Source organism: Vombatus ursinus, unplaced genomic scaffold (genome assembly GCF_900497805.2).
Source record: "Vombatus ursinus unplaced genomic scaffold, bare-nosed wombat genome assembly UNPS02014799.1, whole genome shotgun sequence".
Lineage (NCBI taxonomy): Eukaryota > Metazoa > Chordata > Mammalia > Diprotodontia > Vombatidae > Vombatus > Vombatus ursinus.
Window position 1 is genome coordinate 9,020,864 of NW_020954577.1, and position 26,209 is coordinate 9,047,072.

Below are 26,209 nucleotides of genomic sequence, written 5' to 3' on the forward strand. Positions count from 1 at the left end.
ATCTAATGTGACTGGAGAAGAACTGGTCCAGTTTTCTTCTAAATTGTGCCTCCTCCATCACTCTCTACTGCTCACCTGACCTCCTGCTGCATCCACCCGAAAAAACAGCTTCCATCCTGACCCCTGACCCCTGCTGACGACCATTCTGATTGGATGCTTCCTTTCTCTTCGCAGCTTTTCTATCTTCTTTTCCTTATAGCTTTTTAATTTAGTCACATGAACATACACGTTGTTTCCCTCAAGCTAATGTCAGATCTTTGATGACAGGACCCATTAGTCTCAGCACCTGGCAGTGTTTGGCAAAGAGAAGAGGCTTCACAAATAGTTGCTGGCTGACTGCCTGGGAAGCAGCTAGGTGGCTCACTGGATAGAGCTCTGGACCTAGAGTCAGGAAGACCTAAGTTCAAATCCAACCTCAGACACTAGCTGTGTGACCCTGGGCAAGTCACTTGACTCTGTTTGCCTCAGTTTCCTCATCTGTAAAATGAGCTGAAAGAAGGAAATGGCAAACCACTCCAGTATCTCTGCCAAGAAAATCCCAAATGGGGTCGAGTTGAACACAAGTAAACAGCATTATCTTGATACACTCCCATGCAAGTTAGACTCGTTTGGGGTTTTTTTTTTCCTCAAAAGGTATTGAAACCATTTTCAAGACTTGACTGGCTCAAGAGCTCAAAGGTTCAGGGCCAAAGGTGGGGAACTTTCAGCCTCAAGGCCACATGTGGCCCTCTAGGTCCTCAAGTGCAGCCCTTTGACCTAATCCAAACCTCACAGAACAAATCCCCTTAATAAAAGGATTCATTCCGTAAAGCCTGGTTCAGGCTCTCGGCTGAACTATTCCTTGTCCCCTGAATATACAACAGCCTAGAGGAGCATGTGGACTCTGCTGCCTGGCTGGCTCACCACATAATTATTGTCATTCAGATAATAATGTAAAGTGCATAGCATAGTGCCTGACACAGAATAAGTACTACATATCAGCTATTATTATTATCATGGTTTACAATTATAAATTATCCCTCTCAGTTTTGTAACACCTTTCTATGCCTCTCCTTGCTTGAAAAATGATGGGTTCTCATATTTGGAGTTAGAAGGGATCTTAAAAGTTATCCAGGCCACTTCCCTCATTTTACAGAAAAGGAAACTGAGTCCCAGGGAATTTGTGACTTACCGAAAGCTAGAGAATCACATAGGTTTAGAGCTGGATGAGACCTTCGAGGCCTTCATTTGACACATGGGGAAAGCGAAGCAAAGAGAAGTAGTGACTTACTTAAGATCACACAAGTACTAAGTGTTACAATTTGAACTCAGGCTCTTGGACTCCAAATCCAGCCCCATTAATGAGGGCTCCTTCCAGACAGAAAGAGGCCCATACTTTGGGGCTATTGTTCTTCATAGATATCTGATTCAACCCAACACATATTAAGTGCCTACTGAGTACAGAGAACTATCCTAGGCCTGGAGGAGATAAGTCTAAATAAGGCACAGTCTCTACTCCCATGAAGGTTACAGTCTTAATAATAGAGGGAGGGATAAGCCGTACATAGGTAACTATCATACACAGTAATGCATGGTAAGTGTGAATTAGAGAAATAGAAAACTAGGTTTCACTCAAGGTCTCAATGGGCAGGTTGATGCCAACAGGTAAAATCAGGGAAGACTTCATGGAAGAGGGAGCATTTAAGTTTGGCTTCAGACGACGGACCAAGGGAGGGCCTTCCAGGTGGGCAGAGGGGAACGTGTAAGGAGAGCCACGAAATGGGACCGTGAAGGGATACGGGCTCAGTCTGGCTGGAGTGAAGGGTAACACGGGCGGAGAGCCTTCAGCAGAGTTCACAAGACCAGCACCAAACACCAGCACCACCTTTACCAGACTGTCCACTCCAATTTAAAGGAATGTCATCATCAGCGCACCTGCTGGTGCCCACTCTCTTCAGTCCCGCTCATTCTTTCTTCATATTCAGTCGGTCACTTAGCAGCTTAAGATCTCTAAGGCTCTGGAGTGTGCCCCCGCCTTTCTTTAATCAGTACCATCTATGGCTCAGGCCAACGGCGTGTGCAACAATGATGCAAAGTCATTCCAGGTGGTCAATGAGGGTATTCCCTGAGTCCAAAACAAGTTGAATTTCAGAGCTGCATTTTTTGGCCAGCTCTCATGGTTTTTATAATCCTATTTTGAATTGTTCATCCCTTAGAACAATGCTAAAAATGACAGAGCCAATAGTGTGAGTTTAACTTCTGGGGTCCTAAAAATAATTCCAGACAGACCATCCCTAAAGAAAACCCTCTTTTCAGAAATGAGACGGCCCCTCCCTCGCTCCTGTTTTTGCAAAGGTGGGGGGGCCTATGGGCACAGAGCACTGACTATACATATATATATATATATATATATATCTTTGGTTATTTTTTCTGAACTACTTTTTCTTAACTTCTTTTTATTCTTTGTTATTTGTATGGGACGGCTCTCTTGGTTGGGGAGAAGGGAGAAGGATATTTTGGGAAATTAAAGAGATGAAAGAAAGAAAACACAAAACTAAGATCACTTTTTACAAGTACAAATATTTTATTTTTTCCCTGAAAAAAACAATTAGGTCCAACCAAACATATTCCACATTTCACCTGTTGTGGCCCATGTTGTTTCTTCACTTACACAGCGCTAGCCTATAGGACGGCTGCAGAGAAACTCAGACAGCTACCTCTGAATACGAAAAGCACCTGAAATTCTCCATCTTTGTTTTAGTAAAATATTTTAATAATTGGTACAACATGACAGCATGTTTCAGGAATGAATATTCCCAAATGCAACCCTGCAACACTTCATTCACTACAGTTGAACACACAGCCACTGTGCGGCACGTAGCTGAGGAATAGAGAACAAGGTAGAAGGGTGAACCAGAGAGGGCATCAGGATGACAGGTGGGCCAATTGCACAAAGGAAAGTTAAGCTGAGCTTTCCTTGGCTGCACACGCAAGGTCCCGAGTGAGAATCTGCTCAGGCACTCCTAGACCCTCCCCCAGGAGGCTGCCACCAGCACGGCACCCTGTCTTCCGCTTGCTGAGATCCCTCTGGGGGAGGGCAGTGAGACTTGGAACAGTGAATCTCGCCTGCTCTCCTCAGCAGTGTCCTGTCAAAACTCACTGCGCGTCCCTGGGGAGGGCGCAGCCTGAACCTCATCACCAGCTGCTGCGGCTCCCGGAGCATCAGGGAAATGAAAATTAACTCCCTCCTTAGCAAACCAAGGCTACTTACTGGCAAAGTTACTAGACTCCTCTGAGCCTCAGTTTCCTCATCTGCACTTTACATTCTCTGATTCTATGAAAAAGAGCTGAAAGCTGTTCTTGAAAAACTTCTCCTTTATATGATAAATATATTCTTGAAAAGTTCTAAGTTCAATTTGTATAATTATCTCCTAAGACAATGAAGTCCACCACAAAGAGAAATGGGGCCACTAAACCATATATAAAGATCACTGCAGAGCACAGATTAACCTGGAAAACCATATATTAACAATATTTATATTCTACCATACTTTTCACTATTTTGTTAAATATTCTCCAATGACATTTTAATCTAGTTTGGGCAGTGTATTTGATACCGCTGCTCAAAAGGTCCTGAAAGCCTGCTACTTAAAAGAAGCATTTTGTAAAGTAAATAGCTCCCCCCCACCCCACCCCCACCCCCTGCAACGTAGCTACTGCATAAATCCAGATTGTCACATTCAGTTTCCTGAAAGGAGGCTCCACATGTAAGAACCAACATTTCCCTGACTTTCCATTTCACCAGACTCCCTCCCCAGCACCTCTCCTTGTGAGAAACATCCAGAGAGCCCCCCAATCTCCTCCTTGAGTTCCCAGACTAGATTCATATTTCTCCCTTTAATTCAGTACCAGAAAAAAATAATCCAGAATAAAGAGAGGCTGCACCAGGCTGCCAACACAAACTGTCCAGGGGTTTGACATGAAAAGAGAAATCATGGAGATATTCACATATCTGGAAACCATAATTCTTCATTTAAATTAATTATTTTAATTAATTGCTATAAAATATTCATTTTTTTCTTAGAATGTGGCTAAGAGAACAAAATATCTAGGGGCAGCTAGGTGACACAGTGGATAGAGCACCGGCCCTGGAGTCAGGAGGAGCTGAGTTCAAATGCGGCCTCAGCCACTTGATACTCACTAGCTACGTGACCCTGGGCAAGTCACTTAACCTACCTGAAAAGAAAAGAAACCGAAATATCTAAGTATGAGATTATGTTCACTTAGCTGTTGACAATTTAATTGTTCCAATATCTGGAACACATAAGTTCTGGACAGTAGTTGCTTCACTATCTTCAAGTTATGCTTTTGCGAACAAAATGTTTAGATATACAGCAATCTCTCTTTAGATATTCTGGCAAATAGTGCAAATAAAGACATTCTTTGGGTCGTGATTTTCAAACATTCTCAACATCATATCCTATTCTCTATCAACAACTAGGTAACAAAATATAATACTGTAAATACACACATTTCCCAACAGCATTAGTTTAACATTTATGAGTTATGTCTGTTGAAAAGATGAAAAAACGGTTCAACTACAATATTTTCCACTTGTCCAAAAGACATATATTTCTACTTAAATAAATATAGAAATGAGCTCCTACATCTTTTGAATGGTTTGAGCTTCGCCCCAAACACAAAAGCCTTGTACACCAGCCACCTGCTTATTACATCAGCGCTGGGGCCGCGATAAAGACCAGCAAAGGCAGAAACCTGCCTGAAAGTAACACATGGACCATCTTTTTCAATTATATACAGAAATGAAGGTTCCCTGGATCCCACACACTCCTTGGAAAACATCATGTAGACCACCTGCACGGAGCCAGCGACGGCTCCTGCCCGAGCCGGAGAGATTCCACGGCATTCCTGGGAGGGGAGACGAGCCACGAGCCGTGGCTCGCGTCGTGGCCGAGGGACTCTCAGGCCGCTATCTGATGTGGCCCGACGCGTTGATCCTCTTACTGGGAGTCCCGGGCAGGAGGTTCCCGCTGGTGCCATTGGTGATGTTGGCGGCCACATCACTGACCCCGATGTAGTCCACTCTGTTCTCCAGTTTCACCAAGCGCTGTAAAATGTCATCCAAGAGGACGGCAATAGTTCTTTTCAAATCAGCTGGGAAAGGAAAAGACGGCCCACATGAGAAAAAGAAAAAAGGGACTAAATGATGTCACAATTATGCCCTTAATGCCTGGATCTGAGTGGGAATCAGAAGGAATCTGTGCAGTCTTTATGGCAAACCTTAATGCATGGACAATGCATTCACGTACTCCACAGACCTTCTGAAGCAGCTATGTGCAGGACACGACCCATGCCACAGAAAGCGCACCCTGGGAGGAGGCATGTGACGTTGGGCAAGTCACCTAATCTACATGAGACTCAGTTTCCTCATCTGTAAAATGTAAGGGTTTAACTAGATGATTTCTGAGGCACTTTCAGCTCTAGACCTGTGATCTTATATTACTAAAAGCATCCTTTTCCTAATGTTTAATTACGTTTACACTATGGTACCTTTGCATTTGGTTGTAAGGCACATCAGTCCCTTTTAATTATCTATCTTTTTGGTCAGGCAAGCTGGTGATGAGGACTCGAGGCAGGCTACAGGCACAGGTAAAATGTGTGATCAGCGTAGGCGAGTGTGAATAAGAATAGCTCCTCTGGACCAGAGGCAGGAAATTAAGATCTTTCAGCTGCTTGAGGGGAGGCCAGGACCTGGGGAGCAGTTCTAATTTCCAGTAAGGGTTTTCTGGGGCAACAGGAAACAGCTGGGGAGGAAGCCATTAGGAAGTGGGGGGCCAAGGCCTCGGAATTTAAAAGGCCCTATCCAAGCACGACAGGATCTAATCCTTAGATTCTGAGCTGAGGGAAGGGGACAGTCCTCTTTCCAGGACTCTTCTGGGTCCACATCAGATGGTGGGGCCATCGTGTCAGGCCCAACTCAAAGGTCTGTCCTCCAAGAATTCTCTGGCCCCGGGATCAGGGCCCGGGACCAAGTTGCTCAGGAATGTTATCATTATTATCATGCTTATTACCATCTACCTTCTCCAACATTTTGTCTCTCAGCTTCTCTCTCTCCTAAGGTAGGCAGGCTCCTGAGCTCTGACCAGAATCTTTACTGACAAAGTCAGCTAAACAGAGTCACTAAACAACCACTGTACCTGCCCAGATTAAGTTTACCCAGAGGAGGCTCAAGGCAGTCTTCTCTTTAAAAAGAAAAAAAAGTGGAAGTGAAGTTGTTTTCAAAGGTAGGTTTCAAAGGTGTCGCTGAATTGTGTCACTGGATGGACTTTCCCCTTTATACTTGGCATAATTTTCCTCTTCAGAGGAAGAGGGAAAGGTCAGAATAGGGACCTGGGAGAAAGAGGTGACCACTCTGTCCCTCCCTCCACCCCTATGAGTCTCTCTGTTTTGGGGCCTGAAAAAAAGAAAAAGGCCAAGAAACGTCTGGCTCCACAAGACCCCAAAGGCCAAGAAGGATTCTGGTCCCAAGCTAAGCTTCGGCCTGAGTTAGAAAGGAACATTCTAATTAGGGTCTAGACATAAGAGCGAGGTAAGAAGACACCATTAAAGGAAAACTTAACAATTAGGAAGAAAGAAAACCCTATTTGTATCTTGGAATGTTTGACTTAACAATGCTCCAAAGGGCAATAAGCTTGGAATTAACTGTTTTAATAAAGCTGTTTTTATATAAACAGTGAGGAAATTGTTCTGTTTATAACAAGCTTGAGCAGAGAGCCACCTCCTCTGTCTTCAGGACAAACGTTTTTACTACCAAAGACTGCGTGCATCCCCTGTATCTATCACGAAGTGAGCTAAAAGCAGCTGGGGAGGAATAAGCTGAAGGATCGACCCATATCGCTCCTAGGGCCTGAGCCCTAAAGCACAAGAAGAGAATGATCCATCACCTCCATTCCAATTGAGAACAACCCAGGTCATCCCTAGCCTAGAGCAGCACTTGCTAAACTGTGGGTCTAGACCCCACATGGCGTCATGAAAAATCCAGCAACAGTAAAAGGTTTCTGAACACGCAACGACCAAAAATTAACTGAAAATCAAACACAGAATGAATCCGGGGTGTTTCTGTCAGGGATAGCCCATGTTGCCTGGAGCAACTTCACTGTAGCCTTGGTCTGAACACAAAGCACGCGCACTTTGCACTGCGCGTGCTCTCAGGCCACGAAAGCCAACCACCACTGGCTGCCAAACCACAAAAAAGGGTCTTAAGCAGAAAAAGTTTAAAAAGCCCTGGCCTAGAGGAAGGAAGACTGTCATGTTGCATGGATGGTTTTCAAGGCTGGCCCATGGATCTAAGACTGTAGATCAGGCTGGGGGGGTCTGGTCTGGTTCCAGATCCTGAGGCCTTCATCCATACTGTAGGCGTGGGGTGTGTGGGTGTGGGTGTGTGTGTGTGTGTGTGTGTAGCACCAGATGTGTGTGGAGTCCTTGGCTAGCTACTGAAAAGATGAAGAAGGAGGGAGAAAATAAAGACGCACGAGGACAGAAGGCCCCGGCCCGTAGCAAGGTCCTAGCAGAGGGAGGCAGGCAGAGGAATTAGCCCCCTGATTGTGACTGGCCATCTCTCTTCCTCTGTACTGGAAGCCAGGACAGATCCTGGCATGAGGCACCTGCAGAATCTTCTCCACGGTCTTCTGCTCTGCTTGAGGGGTGGTCAGAACGTTGAGGGCAGAGGGCAAGTTCCCACCAGCTGCTGTGTAGAGGAAGATAAGGAATCAATAAAGCAGCAGAGGGGACTTGACCTCCATTTACAAGAGGCAGAGGCAGAGTCAGCAGATCCAAGATAAAATAACACACCAGACTACCGGCTTGAGCACACCAAGAGTGGGTACAGAGGCAAGCGGAGTGGCTCTGAGACCGGGAGAATGGGCACGGCGGGGGAGACCCAGCATCAGAATGAGGAAGGGGAAAGGCCAGCATTAGTGTTCACGTTACAGGAGACTGTTCCTGGAGAGCAGAACTCCAGAGTGTGGAATGGAGAAGGCAGCACAACTCTCCAAGATGGTGGGGTCCGAGACAATCACACCGGCATGGGGCTGAAATGGGGACAGAAATGCAGTATGTGGAGGTGGAGGATGTCCAAGAGCTCGTGGATCGCGTGCTGTAATATGATTACCGAAGTCCACGGATTGATGACAAATTATGGGAAGAAGCCCAGAAGCCAAGGCCTAAAGCTCACTGAAAAAGAGAAAGACTAGGCAGCTAGGTGGCGCAGTGCATAGAGCTCCAGCCTTGGAGTCAGGAGGATCTGAGTTCAAATCCAACCTTAGACACTTGACACTAGCTGTGTGAACCTGGGCAAGTCACTTAACCCCGACTGCCTCACAGAAAAAGAGAAAGACCCATAGGAGGTAGATGGGTGGGGAAAGGAGTGATAACTGAGCCTCATGGACCTCCAGATGTCATTTAGGAATAATGATCTGGAAGTGGATACGGGAACCCGCTTCTCCCTGGCCTTGTAAGCCAAGGGCAGTGGAAGAAGGACTGGTCACTAGGGGAAAGGACTGCAAACAATGGGGCACCCCCAAGGGAGAGCTAGGTTTCTGTTATATCAAGGCGGGAAAAGAAATGTTGGTTGAAAAGTTCAAGAATATAAATGGCAGTTTGTGGACAATAAAGTGGGGGTTCCAAAGGGCACTGCAGATGCCCAGACAAGAGGTGTTTTGAGTTTGGGTGGGACTGGGAAAGAATAAGGGTGAAAACAACATAGAACGGGCATGCTGCTCAATCGTACCTAAGACAACTAAACTGCTTGGGAAGGCAGGCCCTACTGTTCCTGGAGGCCACGCGTGCTGGACACTGAAGAGAGCACTGGCTTTGTAGCCAAGGGACCAGAAGCCTCAGTCACTCCCAATGGGACCATGGGCAAGTCTCCTCCCAGCTCCAAGCCTCAGTTTCCTCATTGTTAAAATAAAGGGACTGTACTCAATGGCTTTTGAAGTTCCTACTGGCTTAGATCCAGGATCCCTCAGCAGTAGGACCACCAAGTGGAAAAGAGCTGACTGAAGCCCTGGCCCAGCAACGGACGGATGGATGGACCAGAACATTTGCAGTCTGAGCACCAGCCCCACTGAGCTCCTGAAGACCATCCTGATGATGAGGGCTGGGCTTTGCATCAGGGAGTTCCCTCACCCAAGAAATCACCGATCCTTGAAATACTAAAGTGATTTTAGAATCAAGTTGGATCTGTTTCCATAGGAAACAAAAATCTCTATCTTTGGTCATGCTAAGAAAAAACATACATATACCTTAACAATAATACCATTAGATATTTAGGAAACATTTTATAAAATTAGCAACTAACATCTTGGTTTTAAATTATGACATTTTTATCAACCTTTACAACTTAAAAAAATTCTGTTTTATAAGAAGATTTCATTTGAAACACAATCCACTCAATTATGTATACAAATACAGTGCTGGAGAAATAATAAGTCTTCATAATTCAGAGCCCACTTACTTGAAATTTGTGATTAATTCAGACTTGAATTGGGGTAAAAATTTACCTTCCCATTATCTATGAAAAGATAATTTGCTAAACAAATTATGTGAATCAGACTACACAGGGATTTCTCAGTCTCATTAAAATTTTAAACACTGTTGAAGTTTCTATAGGAGCAGCCTATTTGCAGAAAATGTGCTTGTTACAAAACAATCTTTGGCAATCACTAAGGCTGGAACTGGAAGAAAGACCACAATGACTAGTCAAAAGATGTGGCTTTGTATCCTGGCTCTGCCAGGCACTTCCTTGCCATCCTCCCTGCCAAGCACCCTCTGGACCCCTAGACCTCCTGACACCATGACCTAGGTGACTTAATCCACTCACTTTGGAAACCCCCATAATGGAATCATGCTGCCCTAACTGGTGGGTCAGAGTCAGGGCAGACAGTTACCCATAGCCCACTCTATATTAGCCATCCCCAAAGCCTGCTTCACAACTATCTAGCCATCCACTCTGATGCCAGGGAGGGTACTACTCTTACCACCGCCGCCCCCCTCCAATTTCCTCCTCTTCTACTGGAAACAATAATGAAATCAATATGACTATTGAGAAAGGATGTTAATTGGATTCCCTTATGGTTCTAACTCACCACCCCAGTACCTTACAAACCAAATACCTCTCTCTGGCTACCACTCCTCTGTTAAGTCTCTCTCTCTATTAGAAAACAAGCTCCTAGAGGGCAGGGACTTCCTTGCTTTTCTTTTTTTTTTTTTTTGTTACATCTCCAAATACACACAGTTGGCACATAGTAGGCACTAGATACTTGTAAAAATGTCAGGGAAAAGAATGAAAAATGGAAACTAAACCCTCATTATAATGACTAAGGTCAGGCAAAGAGACAGGAGAATGCCACTCTCTTTTTCTTTTCAGGGGTAAGGGACTCCAGGTGAAGACACTGACCAAGACCTGGGAGAAGGGGAGGAGGTTGGTTCATTTCACTTGAAAGTTTATATTATTTGTGACAGAGCCAGGCTTAAGGAGCAGAGGCGAGAGGAGGACTGTTTATAAATGACGATGATATAAAAACCAAAGTTACAACTAAATATACAATTCTGGAAACCCTTGTTTACCGACATAATCAGATATTTTGGTTGGAAAGGACAGGCTTGAAATAAGTAAAAGAAAATAGTGAACACTAGCAAATAGGACTTGATCACCTAATCTGCTTAATTATAGTTTTTTAAAAAGAAAGATTTAATGAGAATAAATGATAGGCCCCTTAACCCCACAGCTAATCATGAGCTACCTAAAAATAGTAATACCACAATCCATTATTGCCAGTTACTACTTAGGTATCAGATCAGTGAACAGCGTAAAAGGGCCAAAGAAAACAGAATTCACACAATTGTAAATAGGATTCCAAAATGTGCTGCTATAAAATGCCTATTTTTGTCAATAATGATATTGTGACATCATAAAAACCACTTCTTAATAGTTAGATGGAAGAAACCACTAGAGACGACATGTTTATGAGTATGTGAAATGCTGATATTAACATCTAAACCTAGGCTGGATTCCCTTGGCCTCCCAGCAGGCAACATCATTTTATTACACAACAGAAAACACAATTAGAAAGGCAAGAGTTTGGTTATTTTACATACTCTGGTTTCCACTGGTAAATATAACGAACATTTTAGTTCTCTGCTCTTCCCTACATACATCCAGCCCTTCTCCCTTCTGTTCATTAGTGCAGCTAACTGAGCATTTGCTGCAAAGGGAATGATTCCGAAAGAGGGATCTGTTGTCCCTACTGTGAGAGTAAATCTGAGGGGGACCTAACACACCAGAGAAGCGTTCAAGCTGCCCAAACCAGACACCATGTGTATGAAAGGGAGAAAACTTACTCCAAGCTGTGTTGGGCCAAGTGGTTCAAACTGGTCCAACCGTCTCGCTTGGCCTAATTTGAATCCTCTGACCAACTTCCCTTGAGCTGTTCATTCTAAATGCAAAGCCTACTCTCCATTTTCTCTGCTTTGTTTACCAGATTCCTAAGCTGGTTTTCCCCACCTGGGGAGGAAGGTGCCCTCTGCCAGCTGTTCTCCCAACACTTAGCAACAGCAGCCACTGGGCATTTGCCAAACATCCTGTGTTTTCTACAACTTCTGACACTCTTCAAAGTCAGTTTAAACCATTCTTTCAAAAGGAAATTTCAGTGGACTGTGAGTATTTAGAGTGGACTATTTTTTATAAAATTTTACTTGCAAGATTGCAAGAAATAGACTTATTAAAGAGCTATATTCACTCAGAGGCATATTACACTGATAAAGATGATAAATATAAAATATTAAACACAGACACTGGGGTCGGCCATTGGGCGTAAAAGCATTTGGAGGGTGGGTGTGGGCGAGGGAATGGTTCAAACTGAATGGAGAAGGGAAAAGATAAGGAGGCCAAGAGATTCTCCCCATCCCTGCTCACTTATAAAGTGATGCTACCCGAGTTGTGCTCAGGGTACAACAGACCACAGATGCCATGGGCATTCCATTAACAAAACCAAATGGCTAGAGAAACCCTCTCATTCCCAGAAAATATGGGGCCCCTGGGTAAGTCCCTTAACCTCTCTTAGCCTCAATTTTCTCATCTCTAAAATGGGTATAATTATAGCATCTTCCTCCCAGGATCATATGAGGTAATACATGTAAAGCGGTTTGCAAATTTGAAAGTGCTCTGTTAAGTATCCAAATTTACTTTCTGGTAAGGACATTCCAGAAAGGCCAAAAAGGGAGCTGCGTGTGTATGTGGATACATACACATGCATGCATGTTCGAATACCTCTAATTATAGAAGGAAGTGTAGAGAATCAGCCTGCAGAGGCTGTTTGTATGTGGTGCTGGAGGCCTGAGAAGGACATAGCTGCAGCTTACTGGGAGCACACTGACCTGGTCAAACTAGCGCTTTAGGAAAATCCCTTGCAGCTGCACAAAGGCTGGATTAGGAAGGAGGGAGGCCACGAGAAAGCTAGCTCGACTGGAGGTGACCCCGTGAACACAGAGAAGGGCACTGACGTGGAGCCAGACAGGGTGAGGCTTGGCAGCTGGCTGCACGGGAAGCGGAAACATGGTGCCTGGAAGCATGAGGTTTGGAAACAGAGGAAAGGGTCAAGAAAAAACTACATGGCAGTGAGGATGAGGACTCAGGCATGTGTGAGCAAGCCTGAGAAGGCCCCGCTTGGGGCTGTGACAGTAATTGGCAGGCCAGGTCACCTATTAGCTCCTGGCAGCCCAGCCAAGGAAAAAAAACAGGTGTGCTCTCTTCTGGCCCCTATCTGGCTCGGGAGACAGACATTTAGTAATTTTTACTGGCACAATGATAACACTGTGTACAATCAAGTCTCCATAATCTCGCATTGCCAGAGAATGAGCTGTTTGAGGTAAGCAATGACTGAGGGTGTTCGCACCAGAACTCGTCTCCGGCCTGCTTCAACTGCATACCTTCCTTGACTCTCCCTTCAATGCCATACTGGACAGGGACAGTCTGGGCCTGTGTCTGCCCCACCTGGCTGCCATCGGAGACAGTCATACTGACTCTGTCAGCGAAGTCTGAAGAGTGACCAGAAAGTGATACGTCTGGGGTCCCCTCAAGGACTTTCTGCTGACTCGCAAAGTGGCTGCAATCTTCATCAGGGAAGGAGAATCCACACCTACAAAATCACCCCGTAGAAAAGTCTTGCTGATTCAGGGCTCTTGCTAAGGACCCAGTTATCAATCATAGGGGGCTGTGCACAGACACTTATAAGTGGGCTTCTTGACTATTTTCGTGGCAATAATCCCTTGGGCAATCAGTCCAGTAAAGTCCGTGAAGCCCTTCTCAGAATTGGTTTTTTAAGTGCACAATACGCCGAGGATTGCAAAGGAAACCAATTAGACTGAAAAATAGTATACTAAATATCAGCATGCTTCATATCAAAATATTTTTAAAATACGTTCACAAACCCCTGCTCTTTTGAAAAAGACTCTGATCTCAGGCTTGAAAGCATCAAGGTGAAATTTGGTAACAATAAAAGACATTGCTTCATCACTTTCAAACAACTGACTTTTTGGAGCTGAGTATCTTACTAGCCCACGTAAGCTATTCCAAGCGTTATCTTCTCTCCTTAGCCTCCCACACCAATTCCCTTGTCCCTCTGTCTCAGCTGAGGACCTTGCCTCTGGTAAGATTGAGTCCTTTCAGAAAGGAGCTCCCACTTATCCATTCTTTTCATCTCGAAGCCCCTTAACATCATCCCCCACTTTCCCCCTCCCGTCCCCTAGTCTGACGAGGTGGCTCTTTTGCCAAAGCCAAAGCCTGTCCGTGTGCACTTGACCCCATGCCCTACCATCTTTTTCAGCAGACTGCAACCTCAATCACCGACACCCCCCCCCAACTTCAATCTCTCCCTATCCATTGTTTCTTTCCCTACTGCCTTCAAATGTGCCCAAGTCTCCCTCATCCCTCAAAATCCTTCAGTAGGCCTCCTGGGCCAGTCAGCATATTATCTCTCCTCTCTTTCTCAGCCATCCTTCTCAAACTACATTGTATTTATTCACTTTGTGTTTGTGGCGTCCTCTGTAATACTTGTGGTAAGCTACTTAAAAGAAGAGATTGTGTCACTCTTTGTCTCTGGATCCCAGGGCCTGGCATGGTACCTATCATACAGAAGGCCTTAGGAAATTCTTGCCCATGGATTAGTAAGTACAGGAACATAGCAAAACTTTGTGAGTAGATCCTCCCATGGGGTCAATCCTCGGTTCCCAGTTGAACAGAATTAGGGTTAAATAAAGGAGGAAGAGATTAGGAAATCTTTACTTAGTCAAAGTAAATCTAATTTACTTCTAAATTCAGCAGGCAGTTAGTTTAAGCCAAGCCAGAAGTCTACTTGGGAGGTGTTTTCATTTAAATGCCTAGAGAAATTGAGCTTCTGGTGGTGAAATTCAAGACTTCACTAGTTGAAACAAAGTTGTGAAATAGTCCCCATTTCACTGACTAATTGTCACTAAAGTTTTATGCAGAAGCTTTAAACTGAAGGTAAACTAGTTCTTTGAGGGCTAAGAGAATTCATACGTTTTCCTTGCCATTTCTTCCTCCTGTCCCGGTTTTCTCTACTTTGCTTTGCTTGTGTTTTTTGTTTTTTGGTTTTTTCTAACCAGTAAGCTAAAGAAGATGGCATTCATCACTTCAGAAAGGGCAAAGATGGTGGGAAGAACAAGAGGATGAGGGGGTGGGCAGTCGTTTGGGCTTAATCAATCAATCAATCAGGAAGTATTTATGAAGAACATACTAGGTGCCAGGCCTAGGCTCTGGGGACACAAGTCCAAAGAACAAACAATACCTCCTGGTGAAGAGCTTACATGTTAATGGATCTCCAAGGTATATATGTACCACCCTCAGACTGTTCATACACACAGCCAGACCAGGGAAGTGTGTAGACCAGGAAAGAGGGAACATCCCTCCTGGAGTTTCCCAACAAGTGTGCAAATGTGTCACCAACTCAAAAAGCTGACCGCCACCTGCGCCACCATGGCCTGAAAAGACTGAGGCTGCAGGAGGCATGTAGGTCATCGAGTGAGAGCACAGCCCGACTTCCATCATGATTTAAGGGGAAGAAAAAGATGAAAATTCCAGCCGCCATCTTACCATATCCCGCCAGAGATGCCCCGTTCTCGCCGCTCACGAGGCTCTTATTCTCCTCGGCCAGAGCTTTCACGTATCTTTTGCTTAAGTCCAGGATCTGCTCCCGCAGCTCCACACTGCTGGCGTGTCTCGGATGCTGGAACGTGTAGTGAAGCAACATCAGACCCCAGATGAAGCCAAACACCAGCAACAACAAACTCAGCTTCTGAGACATGTTTTTTCTGGAGAGTGTCAGGAACATTCCGGATGCAGGGAGCAGATGGAGCCAGATTCGAACGTCGGGAACCAAAGCCACCAAGTAACCAGAAGAAGGACTCGGGGAGGAGGAACCCCTTTAACCGCCTGGATGGCTCATCTTGGACACGATTCTTTCCAACTCGGAGTCAATGCACCGTCCCTAGGTGAGGTTCAGGGAAAAAAGAGTAGTTACAGAGCAGCCGAAGAATGAGAGCCGTGGAAGAGCTCACTGGAAGCACCTGTGTAATGTCTAGACCTGCCTGGCTCCAGGAAGATGGAGGCAGCTTCTTCACCTGATCCCCTCTAACAAGTATCTCCCTGTTCCACTAAGAAACAGTTTCAGCGCAGTGCCCCCAACAAACCTCTTTGAGCTGCTTAAACCAAGCCCATTGTAAGCACTATCACCAACAATATAATGGTAGCAAAGCTTACACCTTCTCTTTTGTAACTGAGAGCTCACCATGGGTAGCTCTGGGTAGCTCTGCCCATTCCACGCCACAAATTTGGGTACAGTCTTAAGCTACCTCTGCTACAAGATGTGAGAAAGATTAAAGTGGGCAGAGAAACAGGAAAGTAGGGAGTTGGCACACCAAGGCCTATAGACGTTGGAATAAGACGGACCCAAATGAAAACCAGAATTTAGGGCAAGGTAAAACTGACAAAGATCAGCCTGGATGACGAGGATGGAGCCTGGATGGAAACGAACTGGAACCCATCAAGAGATGAGGAGGTTTAGCGGTCTGTAGGAAATTTTTATAAGAAATAAGCTATTTCAAAATGACATTGGGAAACACGTTATTAATGAGAGTAACTCCCTAGAGGTCATCCAAACAAATGTTGCTTAAACGCCTCCTAGTTACAAGCAACTAGGAGTACAAAGGCCAAGAGTGATACAATCCTGGCCTGAGTGGAAGGGGTGGTTGTTTGTCCTTGGTTCTCCAAGAAGACCACAGGGCATCAGGAAGGCGATGCAATGACTGGCATGTGAACTGCATTACAGTGGGGGAGGGCTGTGCAAGGTCACCAGCCTCACTTTCTCCTCTGGAGCCAAGTAGGTCCCGTGGCCAGATATAGATCAGGATGACTGGAAATGGCCCAGGATGCAGTGAGAAACCTTGGCCCTTTTAAGCTAAGATCTTTCCTACCTTATGGATACCACTGGGTGAGCTGGAACTCACTATCCTACTTTCTCCTCCCACCTGTTACCCCAATGCTACACCTATTCCCTTTCTTTTATCCCACCACAGGGCTGCCTGAGGGCAAATCTCCTGGTGAATTCCCAATTTCCACACATAAATACAGGCTAAATGAAAAGGGCCCAGAGAAGTCACAGAGAGGGTGTTGGTTATAAACCAGTATTTATTTAATCGCTTCAGGTCTTTTAGTTTTTAACAGCTAACTAATGCCACTCTTCTCCACCCTGACTTTTTTTATCCAGGGCCAATGGGAGGGAAGAGAGAGAAAGAAAGCAGATCAAATTAAACACTGTTTACATCTGCAGTGCTTTTATTTTCACTTTAAACCACAGGGCTGATACATAATTAAAATCCACCCCCAATCCCAACAAAATGAGCCTTGGTAAGCATTCCTAAACCTTTGGCTTACTCCTTAGCTTCTGCTGGACTTCAGGCCTTTCCCCTGCAGAGGATGAGGTTGAGGGCTCCCGGCTTCCATCCCTCCCAGGCTATCAAACCTTTGGTCTCCTTGGACTTGTTTGAACAGTTTCATCTTACTTAAAGCTTCTCCTCATTAGACTAGTTCTTCCACCCAAGAAAGTAGCTTCCCCAACACCCAACGGGTCTCTGGCCTCTCACTATGGGCAGCAAGGTTATGCCATGGCTGCCTTGGCACAAACTTCTCCCTGTGGCCTCCGGGAGAAAACAGAAAATCCTCAACCTGCTTTTGAAAGCCTTCCACAGTTTAATTCTCACCTTCCTTCTCAGTCTTATTTTATTTTTTAAACTTTCCTTCCAACTCTCTCCATTTGGAGCAAACCTGCTAGTGAGGGGTTCTTGTAAACAATGTCCCGTCTCTGGCCTCTCTGCCTTTGCCCTCATGGTCCCCCATGCCTGGGATGCATTCCCGTTTCACTTCTACTTCTTACATCCACCCATTCCTCCAAGATTAAGCTCCAGCACCCCTCCTCCATGGAGTCGTTCCCAACGTGCCCAGGAGCCCGGATCCTCCCCCCACAAATGATCTTACATCTAGTTTGTCCATACCTGTGGATGGACGTATCTTCCTTAACTAAGTGTGAAGGAGGAATCCTTGAAGGCAGAGACTGTCTGCCTGTCTGCCCACAGTACCTGGCACATAGTGGGTGGTTAAGAAATGATTTTACAATACCAAAGGTCAGCCCTAGTTTCTCGACCCACATTCCCACTGACATCTTGAACAATCAATCCATCCTCACTACTTAAGTGACTCTTCCACTGTCCACCGAACTTTCCCACCTAAGCATTAACAATCTGCCTTGACCTCTACATTATTCCACCCTCCTCCTCCCTCGACTTCCCAAACCCGCCTGTAACAAACACGCTGTTACAATCATTTTAAACCTGTGCACACACAATGGCCGCCAAGGTCCACCAGGTTTTCTTCTGTTTCATCATCATAGGCAGTTTATTTTTGACGAAAGTCCTGTATTAAGTGACAATCACCGTGGGCCCCTCCAAGTTAGGGAATTTTGCTACCACTCAGCCAGTTTGGGCTCTCCACCTAACCCCACACTTCCATCTGCCTCTAGCTGACCCCGGACTTCTTTGTGTGGAGGCATGATTCAGTTTGCTGGTATCATCTGGGCAACAAAGCAGCAGATTATGGTAAAGTGTCTTCGGCTAGGAAGCTGGGGGAGAGGCCAACGTCCCTTTGGACCTCCCTGACGCTGGACCCTCCTCTCCTCAGTGAAGCCCATCTCACTATCTCCCTGTCTGGCACAGCTCAGGCCTCCCTTGGCTCCATGCTGGTGCCAACCTCTCACACCCAGATTCTCAAAATCTCTTCTTTTTGACTGCTGAATGTCTATGAAACTTAGTTTCCCTACCTGTAAAGAAGGCCAAATAAAACTCACACTGCCGACCTCCAAAGGCAGAATTCTGGGATTAGGAGACTGTCTGACGATCACATGTTTGGAGCTCGAAGGGATCCCAGACATCACTTAGTCTAACCCTCTCATTTTATGGATGAGGAAATGGTAGCCCAAGAAAGGCAGTCGACTTACTCAAGTTCTCCAAGAAAAGGATGGAAGGGGCAGAGGCCTCAAGCCCAGGCCCTCAGCCTCTCTTCATGGCACCGCATGGCGCCATGCCCACTGTCAACCGCCATTGTCCAGAAGGTCATCTCCTCAGCTCTCATTCTTCAGGATCCATTCAAAGCTCACCTGCTAAACGGAATGAGCCCTGACTACTCCATTCCTCCAGGATCTGATCTCTTCTGCCTCCTGTGGCCCTCGGTCCACACCACATAATTGAACATGGAATTACTCTCCTCCCATTTATTGTTCACTATTTTTCCTGCGATGGTCCCCCTTCCCCCCACCCCCATCTAGACTCTAAGTTCCTTGAAGATAAAATCATTTCCTCTTATTTCTATGTCCCAGAAGGGTCTGCAGAAAGGAGAGCAGTGGCCAGTAGCAGTTTATTTTTGAACACTCAAAATCTCTCTGTGCCTTATCAAGAGACGCAAAGCTGTCAGAACATCTAAAGTTTAAAAACAAAAACAAAAACAAAAAAATGAGGACTTGGTGAGAACCAGCCGACTGTCTGGACCCTGAAGAGAGCACAGACACAGATGCTGTCCGTCTGTCTGGGATTAGACTTGTTCTCCTGAACCCTATAAGGCAAAACGAGACCTGATGGAGGAGCTTTTCAAAGAAATGAATTGAGGGTCTGGCTGAGGAAAAACTTCCCCAAATCCAAGCAGTCCAAAGTAAAATGAGCTGCCTGTGGATGGGGGGATGGGAGATGGGGGCAGGGAAGGAGGAATGGGTTTCCCCAGAGGACTTCAGAGAGGCTTGCTAAGCACCTGGAGGGAGATTCTGGCTCAGATACAAGCCAGGCTTCAGAACTCCCTCCACTCAGAGATTCTCCAGTTCCCTGACAGGAAAATGACCCAACCCAGAGCAATCATCAGAAATCTCAAAACTGACAGCTTGGGCTATTTCCTTTAATGCAGCAATATAGGGGGCAGCACGGAGCTAAGCCATGTCCACAGGTGCCACCAGCTGGCCATCTAGTAGCAGAAGTAGCCCCTACTGCCCACCTGTGGCTCAGAAGAGGGCAGACTATCAGGCTATTATGACAGGATGCATCTTTTCTGCAGGACCTAAGACAACCATCAGCTGGAGATGACGGAAGGATGAGCCAGACCACTGCACTGGGCAGCCTGAGGGCCAGCCAGGGCAGTCACAACCCATTCTCACTCAGAAGAACACAGTCCATCTCCCAACTGATCCTGAAAACAACTCAAAGGTCAGACCTTGCTAGGGTTCTCTTTGTATAACAGAGGGTCTGTGGTTACCAAATGAAGTGTCTGAACCCAAGAATATGGGGGGGGGGGGTGAATGAAGAGATTCAGCTCTTATCTAAAGCTCCCCTTAAAAAGGCCTGGAACTAATCAAACCTGGGGGAAAGAATGTAGTCACGTTTGTCCATCTACTCAAATTATGGATGTGTAACTGCCAAGCTAGTTACACAGGGCACTGACAGAACAACGTTAAATCAAACAATCAACTCTTATCTTGCTTTGGTAGAATTTTATATATTATAATACGGGCACAGATCCAATGTTCTTTGGATTGCGCTGTGTTGTCAAAAACTTTGTTAACACAATTTACCACCACCTCTACATTTAAAAAAAAAAGCTGCATGAAATGTATCATTTATGTAGATATCATGCCAATCTAAAAAGTTCCTGTAACAGGAGCTACTAAACTGAGACCAAATCTACAGATTGTGACCAGTCCCAAGAAAAACCTCCAAGTCAAATTTCAGGTTTCCTTCTGTGCATTCTTCTGACTCCTGTCATTACCCAGACCCTAATTCCCACTCTAACCCTAATCCCTGGAGCCAGAGCCCTCTCACCTCCTTCAGCAAAATATCTCAAGAAAACACCAGGGCGCCTTATCTATAACTTAAAATGCATATAAGTCCTGCTATTATCCTTCCTGGGGCCATTTGTATATTAAGCCTTATCTCTAATGGGAGAATGAATGGGCTTGCTCTCCACCACCAAAACACAGGTGACAAACCTATTCTACCTAGAGATAGGGCCACCAGTCCTGCTATTGATAATTTCATTGGACCCATATGGACCCCAGTGACACCAAAGCCCCAGATTTCCCACTTCAGAATGGGACGGTGAGAATCAAGTTGTGAGAAGATACTGACTGTCCAGAATGACAAAAAGGGAAGAGTTTCGAAAATATACATCAGTTAAACAGAAATGCAAGTGTTAGGGAGTGAAACTCGTGAAAATCTCCACCCTCAAGATGGGGATGAACCATTAGGTTCTTCCAAGAGCGATTTCAGGAAGAGCTCTAACTGAAGGCTGGACATAAACACTAATTATCACACTGTCAAAAGAACCTACAAATTAAGTCCTCGATATCCATTGTTAACAATCTGATTAAACAATACTTCTAGAGTAAATACTGAAAGTTTAAAATTGTGGTGGAATCTGTTTGCCAATTGTTAAGTTTAATCTAAAATATATAATGAGTCAAAATACTTCACCTGAAATTATTCTAATTTTTTAAAGAACCTACTTCTAACTACATACTGTACCTGACAAATATTACCACAGACAGATACTGTAGAGAAGGGGTTTTGCCACACACTTTAAAGTGATGTAAAGTACACAGTGTGTATATGCACCCAATGTGTGTGGATCCAATCAAACATTTTTCCATCCTCAGAAAAGATTCTCTTAAAAACGTTCCCTTTGGTAGTTTCAGAAAAACCTGAAAAGACTTTTATGAACTGATGCAAAATGAAGTGAGCAGCACCAGGAGAACATTGCACATTGTAACAATGATCAACTGTGAAAGACTTGGCTACTCTGTTTAAGACAATAGTCCAAAACAATTCCAAAAAATGCTCTCCACCTCCCAAGAGAACTGATGAGCCTTCAGAGTGCCGACTGAAGCAGATTTTCTTTCACTTTATTTTTCTTGGGTTTTTTTGTTTGTTTTTTGTAACATGGTTAATATGGCAATGTTTTGCATGACCTTACATGTATAATGTAATAATACTTCTTGCCTTCTCAATGGATGGGAGAAGAGCTGGGGGGGCAGAGAGAATTTGGAACTCAAAATTTTTAAAAATGAACGTTAAAAATAACTAATTAAAAAAAAGGAAAGAAAACCTACTCATTGCCACCAGCATATCACCTCCAAGTTCTTGTGTGCCATGTGCTGTTTTCTTTTTGATCTGAACATTCAGAAAATAACATCCTCAGGGCTCAGATGGCCTCAATACTACATGCCCATAAAATACAACAGAATGGCCATTTTTTTTTTTTGCTTAGGCAATTGGGGTTAAGTGACTTGCCCAGGGTCACACAGCTAGTAAATGTCAAGTGTTTGGTCTGAGGTCGGATTTGAACTCAGGTCCTCCTGACTTCAGGGCCGTTGCTCTATCCACTGAGCTACCTAGCTGCCCCCAGATGGCCATTTTAATTAAAATTCAATTAAATTAAGGTCCAAAGACATTTCCTTTTCAGAAAAATAAGAGGAAGTGCAGGGGGAGAATTCCCTACCAAGCTCAATAATACATAACAGGAAAAAAAAAAAGAAAGCCCATCATCACCAAATGCAAATGAAACAGTGGAGAAACTATGGGCTTTTTAACACTTCTGTTGATGCAGAGAGGGTTACACATTTGTTTAGCTGTTCCTCAGCACCAAAAAACTACTCTTGAAAACACAAAATCTAAGAGATGAGAGAGAACACCACCCAGTGAGAAGATGCAGGGAGTTTTGAGAACGGAGTCCACGAAAGTAAACTGGGCTGGAACCGCAGAAGCCCTCCATGTACTGTACTTCAGATACAGCAGAAAACGCCTGGAAGCCAACCTGGAATCCCCTGAAGGATGGCTAAAAAAAGAAAGCTGATCCCTAAAGAAGCAAGATCATCGGTTTCTCCTAAGTGTGCTCTCTTCATGTGACTACCTCAAGAAGGCAGAAAAAGCATCTTCCTTTAGGAGAGGTAGAAAGGGAGTGGGTGGAATGGGTCCAGGATTTGGGGTGGAGGCCATGACCAGAGAAGCAAAGCATCTGGGGAATCCTGGAACAATTCAACCCCAGAAATCCAGAGACTTGATTCTTGTCTTGGGTTGAATGACACAAAAATTCAACAAAAAGATGTCTGTAAGACATTTATGGCAGCGGTGATAACCAAGTACCATCTACCACCAAAGAGGAATTTTCTGGGTTTGGGGAGAATGTGAAGGAAAGTCCATTCTGGGGCTTGGAGGCAAAAGCCCTGGGATCAAGTTCTGGCTTAACCAACTATTAGCTATGGAAGATTAGGCAAGCTACCTCATTACTGGTACCTCTCTCCACTCCTTCATCTGAAAAATGAAAAAGCTGGTCTCTGAAGCCCCCTGGCAGGTCTATGAAGCCCCCTAATGGGCCCTGAAGCCCCCTAATTGTCTCTGAAGTCCCCTCCAGGACTCGTTCTGGGACAGTTGCTAAGAGAAAAGAGAGCTTTCAAAAAGACAATCCGGCTTGTTCTTCCCAAAGTCAGACCACAAGGGACTGGACAAGAGAAGTCATTGAGAACAAGGCAAAGGGTCCTAGCTTTAGACTGGAGGGCTTGGGTTCAATCCAGTTCTGCTAATTCTTCCCTGCATGATCCTGGGTCACTTCTGGCCAGCCTCTAAAATGAAAGGGCTGGCCTGGACACCCTCTCTGGTCCTTCCCACTTTAATATTCGAACATGCTGGGCCCTCCGCCACCATGCCCCTCCCCTCCATCACTTCCAATCCTTAAAATGACATCTCCATAACAATCCCCGAGATAACACAGGTAAGTAGTATTATAATTATCATTGCCGTCGTTGTTGTTGTTATGGACAGAACACAACCTGTGGCTTATTATTCTCTATCAAGCGACAAAGGGGTTGCAGTGGATGGAGCTCTAGACCTGGAGCCTCAAAGACCTCTGCCACTCCTGAGTGGCCCGCGCAGGCGACCCTCGCTGAGACTGTTAGCTACAGACGGTCGGGGTAGGGGGCACCCCTCCTGGCACACGCCCCCTCCCTCCAGCCCCACCTGACCTGGGCGGTGGACTTGGGGACCCGATTCGGTCCTTACAGAACGGGCTTTCCCGCTCCCTGGCCCGGAATGAAGCCGCTGGGATGCCCACTGTACAGAAGGGAAGGTGGAGGTCCAGCCAGGGGCGTGCGTGAGGACGTGACCCCAGAGGCAGGGCTGGGCTCTTCGGGGGCCCCCAGGCTGCGAGGGCACGGGCGGAGGGGGGAGGTCAAGGTCAAAGCTCCGGCCCTGCCCCTCCCCCATTCGACTGCCCCGAGGGCAAGTGAGGGCTCCGATCTGCCCTGCTGGAGGGACTAGCCCAGGGAGGAGCGCCTGCCCCGAGGACGGGGATGGGGGCGGGGCTGGCCCCGGGTCCGAGACGGGCTCCCGCCTGCGCCTCGCGCTCCGGGGTCCGAGCGCCGGGTGCCGCGTCCCGGGGGGCACAGAAGGAGGCCCATCCGGACCCGGCGGGGCAGGGGGAGCACGGTGAGCGGGACCGCCGCCGGGATTACCTCGTCCGTCCGTCCGTCCAGGCCGGAGCCTCGGCGCGGGCGCCCTCGGCGGCACGAGCACGGGCACGGACACCGGCGCGGAGGCGGGAGCTTCTTCTCTGGCTCCAGGAGCTGCGCTCAGGCCGCCCCCTCGCTCGCCCGGCTTCCGCTCCGCCTCCCGCGCTGCATTGTGGGGGGTGTAGTTCGGCCAGGAGGAAGAGGCGCCTGGACGCTTGGGAGGAGTCCAGGCAATGCCCGCCCACCGACACGCCCCCTCCCCGCCTGCCTTCGGCTCCGCCCACCGACCTGACTCCTTCGCCGCCTCTTCCTCCCACCACCCCGCCCCGGAAACACCGTTGCGAAGCAACCAGGGACCTCCCCCGCCCCTTCACGGCAAGCAGTGTGCGCATGTGCGCGGGCAGACTCGCTCCCCTGGCTCCAGCGAGAGCCGGTGGGACGCGATCTGTGCGGAGACAGGCTCTCAGGCGTGTACCTCTAGGAGTGTATCCTAAGTTCAGAGCTTGGAGCCTCCCCTTAGAGGCCATGGCGTCTAGCCCCTGCATTTGACAGTCGAGGGAACTGAAGCTCAGAGAAGTCGTGAGGCAGACACGCTGAACCTGGAGTCAGGAGGAGTCCAGTCCCACTTCAGACACCCTGCTGGTTGTGAGACCATAGGCAAGTCGCTTAACCTGTCTGCCTCAGTTTCTTCCTCTGTAAAATGGGGATAATAATAAACTAGAGGTTAGCCTGTAAAAAACAGGAACCATTCAGGCCCAGGTCCACATTGATCAAACAACCTATTTTGTGTTCAATTTTCTGGGTTAGGTTCTGGGCATACAAATATAAATAGAGGAAGTCGTGGGAGGTGTGGGTTCAAATTCGAACAGTAGCTGTATGGCATAACCTCTCTGAGCCTCACTTTCCTCACCTGTAAAATGGGAGCAATCCAACAATCACAGGCTTGCCAGGAAGGGCATATAAAACAATGCATCACTAGTGTATCCTTTGTTGGTGTTGCTATAATGTTGCCAATGGCAGCCTCGTGTGTAAGGGGAGGGGGCAGGGAGGTTCCAGGGAGGGTCCCTCAGTGATAGGACCCTCCTTCATGTCCCACCATGTGGCCTGGAAGCTTAAGTAATACCTCTGACATCTACTGCCTCGGGGAGCCTGGGCAAGTGACCTAACCTCTCAGTGCTCCAGGCAAGTCTCCAAGACTTTTCTGTTTCTGTTCTTGTTTTCAGTCGTATCTGACACTTAGTGACCCCATTTGGAGTTTTCTTGGCAAAGATGTGGAGTTTCTTCAGCTCATTTTACAGAAGAGGAAACTGAGGCAAAGAGAGTGAAGCGACTTACCCAGGGTCTCACGGATTTGACCTCATGAAGATGAGTCTTTCTGATTACAAGCCCAGCACTCTGTGCCCTTCTCTCAGACTAGGACTTGCATAGAAGGTGCCAACCTGTGCTGGTGGAGGAATATTCCTTTCCTGGGAGTTCACTATGCCAACGAAATCTCAGTTCCCAGGTCTCTGCCCCTATAATTTAAATATCTCAAGGAGGTCACGTGGTGGTTCATAGTTTTTCAGTCATGTCTGACTCTTCATGACCCCATTTGGGGTTTTCTTCGCATAGATACTGGAGTGGTTTGCCATTTCATTCCCCGGCTCATTTTATAAATGAGGAAACTGAGGCATACAAGGTGAAGTGACTTGCCCAAGGTCGGACTGCTAGTAAGTGTCTGAGGCCAGATTGGAACTCGGGAAAATGAGTCTTTCTGACTCCAGACCTGACGCTCTGTGTGCACTATGGTGCCCCCTAGCTGCCTGCACATTGTGGTAAAGGGTCCAGAAATATTCTAACCAATGGAATGTGACAAATGCTTCTCTTGTGATCTCTCATTTGATTTTGCACTAGAGTCATGAAGGACAGCCCCTTGACAGACTTTGTGAGCGTCATCTGAGAACTAGCTGTGCTGAGATCAGAGAGGTCCAGTTATTCCTTCCTCCAGCAGGCATTCATTAAGTGCTTACTATAAGCCAGGCACAGAGATACAAGGAAGAAAATCC

At 46.3% G+C, this 26,209-nt stretch overlaps 1 protein-coding gene across 2 annotated transcripts; it reads right to left on the minus strand.

Annotated features, from left to right (window-relative positions):
- Positions 1-4,252: 4,252 nt before the first annotated feature.
- Positions 4,253-24,246, minus strand: CCDC126 (coiled-coil domain containing 126). 2 transcript variants are annotated; one of them, XM_027872460.1, is made up of 3 exons: positions 24,168-24,246; positions 15,170-15,563; positions 4,253-5,154 (listed from the first exon to the last, which is right to left on the minus strand). In XM_027872460.1, exons 2-3 carry the CDS (start codon positions 15,405-15,407, stop codon positions 4,970-4,972), a joined length of 423 nt encoding a protein of 140 aa, XP_027728261.1. In that variant the 5' UTR covers positions 15,408-15,563; positions 24,168-24,246; the 3' UTR covers positions 4,253-4,969. The 2 variants fall into 2 exon arrangements, with proteins under 2 accessions (XP_027728261.1, XP_027728262.1); XM_027872461.1 differs by lacking the exon at positions 24,168-24,246 and adding an exon at positions 18,624-18,644.
- Between the last annotated feature and the right edge of the window lie 1,963 nt (positions 24,247-26,209).

Bases quoted from the DNA above. Each gene is read 5' to 3' on its own strand.
- CCDC126 (XM_027872460.1), bottom strand. From the start codon at position 15,407: ATGTTCCTGACACTCTCCAGAAAAAACATGTCTCAGAAGCTGAGTTTG. The intron at 5,155-15,169 runs GTAAGATGGCGG...TTCCTTTCCCAG, and splicing joins GGCATCTCTGGCGGGATATG to CTGATTTGAAAAGAACTATT.